The 4,302-nt window shown below is 38.4% G+C and overlaps 1 protein-coding gene across 1 annotated transcript; it reads right to left on the bottom strand.

Moving 5' to 3' along the window:
* Window positions 1–2,090: 2,090 nt before the first annotated feature.
* Window positions 2,091–2,957, bottom strand: LOC139874890 (uncharacterized). Its single transcript, XM_071862303.1, has one exon. It carries the CDS (start codon window positions 2,955–2,957, stop codon window positions 2,091–2,093), a length of 867 nt encoding a protein of 288 aa, XP_071718404.1.
* Window positions 2,958–4,302: the final 1,345 nt, after the last annotated feature.

Below are 4,302 nucleotides of genomic sequence, written 5' to 3'. Positions count from 1 at the left end.
CATTTCTTTTTCCTTTTCTTTTCATTTTCTCTCTAAAACTCAAACACCCCATTTGATTCTAAGGGATTTTTGGAAAGGAAGAAGAGGGTTTTGATCTTTGGCGTAGTAGACAAGTTTGTTCTCCTCGTTCTTAGCTACACGGTGATACTAGTGGTAAGCTCTAACTCCGAATTTCGTTTTCGTGTTCATCATTCAATTTTGGGGCTTTTGATTTTATGATTCATAAATGGAACCCATTTAGTTGTTAATTGAAGATTAACACCAAGATTCGGGTTTATAAGTGTTAAAAGGCGAGTTTTGGGTTGGTTAATGATTTAACCATGTTTAAGACTTGAGAATGGCGTATAATCACTAGTATTAGTGATTATTGATGTTTTGGAGACTTTTAGGGTTCTTGTGGTTGACTAATTTTGACTAGAGTCGAAATTAGGGTTTGTTGATGATTATAACCCGAATTTCGATTCGATGAGGTTTATAAACTTAAAATGGATTAAGTAGAAGTATAAAATCGAGTTAAATATGTTTTGGTGTCAAAACTTGTAATTGGTGAGATTTTGACTTATGGGTCAAAATTAGGGTTTATGGGCGATTTTGAGAACGATAAGTGTTTAACACTTGTGTTCGGGTTTAATTGGCATATTAGGACCATTATCACTTGTGTTAGTGATTATTGGTTAGTTTGGGCACAGTTTGTGCTTGGAAGTGCAATTGGGTCGAAATTGCACTAAGTGTCGAATTGGGTTGGTTTGTAAATCCATCCTAATTGTGTTGTGGTATTTATGATAATGGAATAGGTACATTCCTTTGGCGAGTTGCGGATTATTTCGGAAGCGTTCATCAAGGCGACAAGGTGAGTGTTAATATCCTATGTGCATATGTATATGTAGGATGGGTACGGGTCGGGTGAAGTGGTTCTCGGTTATAGAGCTCACTTCACATATAGGTGGTTTTGATGGACTTGTGTATAGGTCCAATTGACACGGTTGTGCGTTTTGGTTGACCTCCTCTTGGCGAGGTGTACACGTGTGTGTACGTTATCACATGTATTGTGATGTGGTTTTGGATAACCCCGATGTGGTGGATTTTATAATTCCGTGACTGTGGGTTTTGGTATTGGAGAAGTGAATCGCGTGTAGTTCGGATTCATGATGACGTGTGTAGTTCGGTCATCTTATTGAGGTAGTAATCTCGTGTGGTTTCGGATTACTAAGGCTCGTGTAGTTCGGCCAACCTCGATGTTGTCTTTGAAGATGGTAATCTCGTGTGGTTTCGGATTAGTAAGACTCGTGTAGTTCGGCCAATCTTCATGGTGGAGTTTTGGTATTCGGTAATTGGTTAAGGGGTTAACCTTATTCGTTTATATATTGTTCTATGTATATTAATGTATCGTTGTGTTGTAGCTAACCCTCCGGGTGTAGCTTATTGGCGTTGTTCACATCGTCGTTGGTGAACTTATACTTTGTTGATATCTTTAGCTTGTTGCTTAGAGATCGTACGGTATGCTTAGTGTAGTTGGCTTATACATGGATGCTTCGGTATGCGGTATTTGATATTTGTGTGGCGTGTCCATTTTATACATATATATGTATGTAGTATATTCTCACTCACTAAGCGTTAGCTTACCCTCTCGTTGTTTACATTTTTATAGATTTGCTTGGATGCGGTGGCTCGGGTAAGCGTGGGAACTAGTGGACTCGCTTAGTTGCTTTAGAAGGCTTGCTTTTTGATTTGATTAGGATTGAGTATCGTATCCCCAATCGCCATGCTCGGCTTTGTTTTGTGTTAAAAATCATGTGGTTGAAAACTTGAATTTTGTACGAAAGTCGTAAAACGGCCGATGTGGGCCCGGTCTCGTAAAACTTATTTTTATGAATGGAACGTGTTAGTTTTTCATATATGAATATGTTGTGAAAAGCGTTTTGTCTAAATACGTCGGGAAGTGGTCAAACATTTTCACGTTTCAAGACTTTTTGAACAGACCAGATCGGCGCGCCGCGCGGGGTACTGGCGCACCGCGCCAGTTGCTGAACAAACAAATTTTTTTTTTTGTGATACTTTAAGCGGGTTCGAATGTGGTTTGGTTTGGGTTGTTACAAATCGGGATATATCCCGTCCGCCAAGTAGTAACTAAAGGGATACTGGTTTCCGTTTACTTCAAACGGTGAAGGTGCGGCTCTATCCTTACGAAGGGAATCAAACAACGGAGAATGATTTAACACATTAATGTCATTGTTTGAACCCGCCATCCCAAAAAACGCATGCCATATCCACATATCGTATGAAGCAACCGCTTCAAACATGATCGTCGGGTGACCATGATCACCTCTCGTATATTGACCTTTCCATGCAACGGGACAATTTTTCCATGCCCAATGCATACAGTCAATGCTACCCAACATTCCCTTGAAACCATGTTTCTCCTCGTGCGCCGAATACAACCGAGCAATGTCAGTTGCATTAGGCTTCCTCAAATATTCCCGCCCATATAAGTCAATTATACACTTGCAAAAATTATTTAAAGTAACATAACCCGTTTTTTCTACCATTTTAATATATTCATCAAATATATCTGTTGTCATCCCATACGACAATTGCCGTAACGCGCAAGTTATTTTTTGAATAGTTGAGAAACCAAGACGTCCAAGTGCATCCGGACGTTGTTGGAAACAAGTAAAATGATCGGGGGCATTAGGAGTATAAGAGTGTTGAAGAATACCGTCTCGGATACGGAGAAATAAAACTTTGTGCATCCGAAATCGTCTCTTGAAAATGTCGTCCGGAAACGTCAGATTTTCACAAAAGTAATCGTTCCACAATAATTGACCCGCTGCTTCACGATCTCTATTTAAAAAACGTCGTGGTTGTCTTTGAAAACGAGTTCTTGGTTGGATTTCTTCCTCTTCTTCGGACGACGTTGAATCGAATAACAAATCGATACTTAAGGCTAAAAAATCCATATTTTATAGTTTCTAAAACAAAAAGAAGATATAAACTTTTATATATATGTGAGTGTGTAGTGAATAAAAGTGTGTGAAAAATGAAAATAAAGAGTGTGTATGTAACATCTCGCCTTTTTCCATTTACTTTTCCGTTATACTAATTTAAACTCCGTTATATGTTTATAACATCTCCCGTTGATACGCGTTTTAAATTATCTCGTTTAGGTAATTCACGCACCCGATTCAAATTAGAGGGACTAAACTTGCCAAGAGGCCAAAGATTTGACTAGGTCAACTAGTCAAACCTTCAACCTCCTCCTCTCATTTCAACACCTCCATCTTTCTTCTACTCCCTTTTTCTCTCAAGAACACCAACAAGAATTCATCATCTAAATTCGGATTAGGAAGCTAGCAACAAAACAAATTACAAATTCGTGATCCTTGCATCTTCCTCTTCGATTCCATACCGATTTCATTACATTTGGGTAACTTCCTAAAATCACTAGATTTTGTGTTCTTTATGTTTTTAACTTATAAAAGTGTTAATTAGTGTCTATGGCTCAAGTCTAACATGATTATATGATTTATATGCTCGATCTCGTTGTTTTAGTGTAACTAGCATGAACTTGAATTTTGGTGTGTTGTTCTTGAATTTTGGATGATCATATGTTGTTAGATGTTAAAAGTTCATGTTCTAATTGTGTTCCTAGTATCACTAGCTTCAATTTGATGTGTAGGTTGCTTTAGAAAAGTTCATGAACTTGATTTATGATTTTGGTGAATTTGGGTTAGGGTTTGATGAACTTGAAATGGACTTTTGATGCATTGAATGCCATGGATTATTGTTGGTAAGTGTTTAGTTGGATTGTATGCTTGATTACCTTCGAAACGGCATATCATTCATGTAAATTGATTGCCCGAATCATTGAATTGCATTTATGAACTTGTATGCGATTAATGTTGGGCATTAGATGCGGTTTTGGTTGTTATAATAGGTAGATTGATTGATGAATTGTGTATAGTTGCATTCTACGTCAAAAGAGCTTTCCAACGATATAAGGTGCGAGTCCTAAGTGTTAGCGGTTTGTGTTTTATGCACAAAAAGATTTTGGATAAAGACTTGAACATTTGAAACTGGCCAGGTACCAGCTCCCGTGTATTGTCGCGGCGCGACAATTGTGGGCCGCGGCGCGGCATAAGCCGTGTCCAGGCTCTGACCTCTTTGGTCAAAATACGAAAAATGTTTGGCACACTATGGACCTCCGATTCACATGAGACTTGTTCTAACATGCTTATATATGAATAAAAACCTCAGAAAAATAGTTCGGGACCCGACCCGAACGTGTTGACTTTCGTTGACTTT

This window comes from Rutidosis leptorrhynchoides, chromosome 1 (assembly GCF_046630445.1).
Source record: "Rutidosis leptorrhynchoides isolate AG116_Rl617_1_P2 chromosome 1, CSIRO_AGI_Rlap_v1, whole genome shotgun sequence".
NCBI lineage: Eukaryota > Viridiplantae > Streptophyta > Magnoliopsida > Asterales > Asteraceae > Rutidosis > Rutidosis leptorrhynchoides.
The sequence above is the reverse complement of the archived record's forward strand: the minus strand, read 5'-3'. Positions and strand labels throughout refer to the sequence as shown.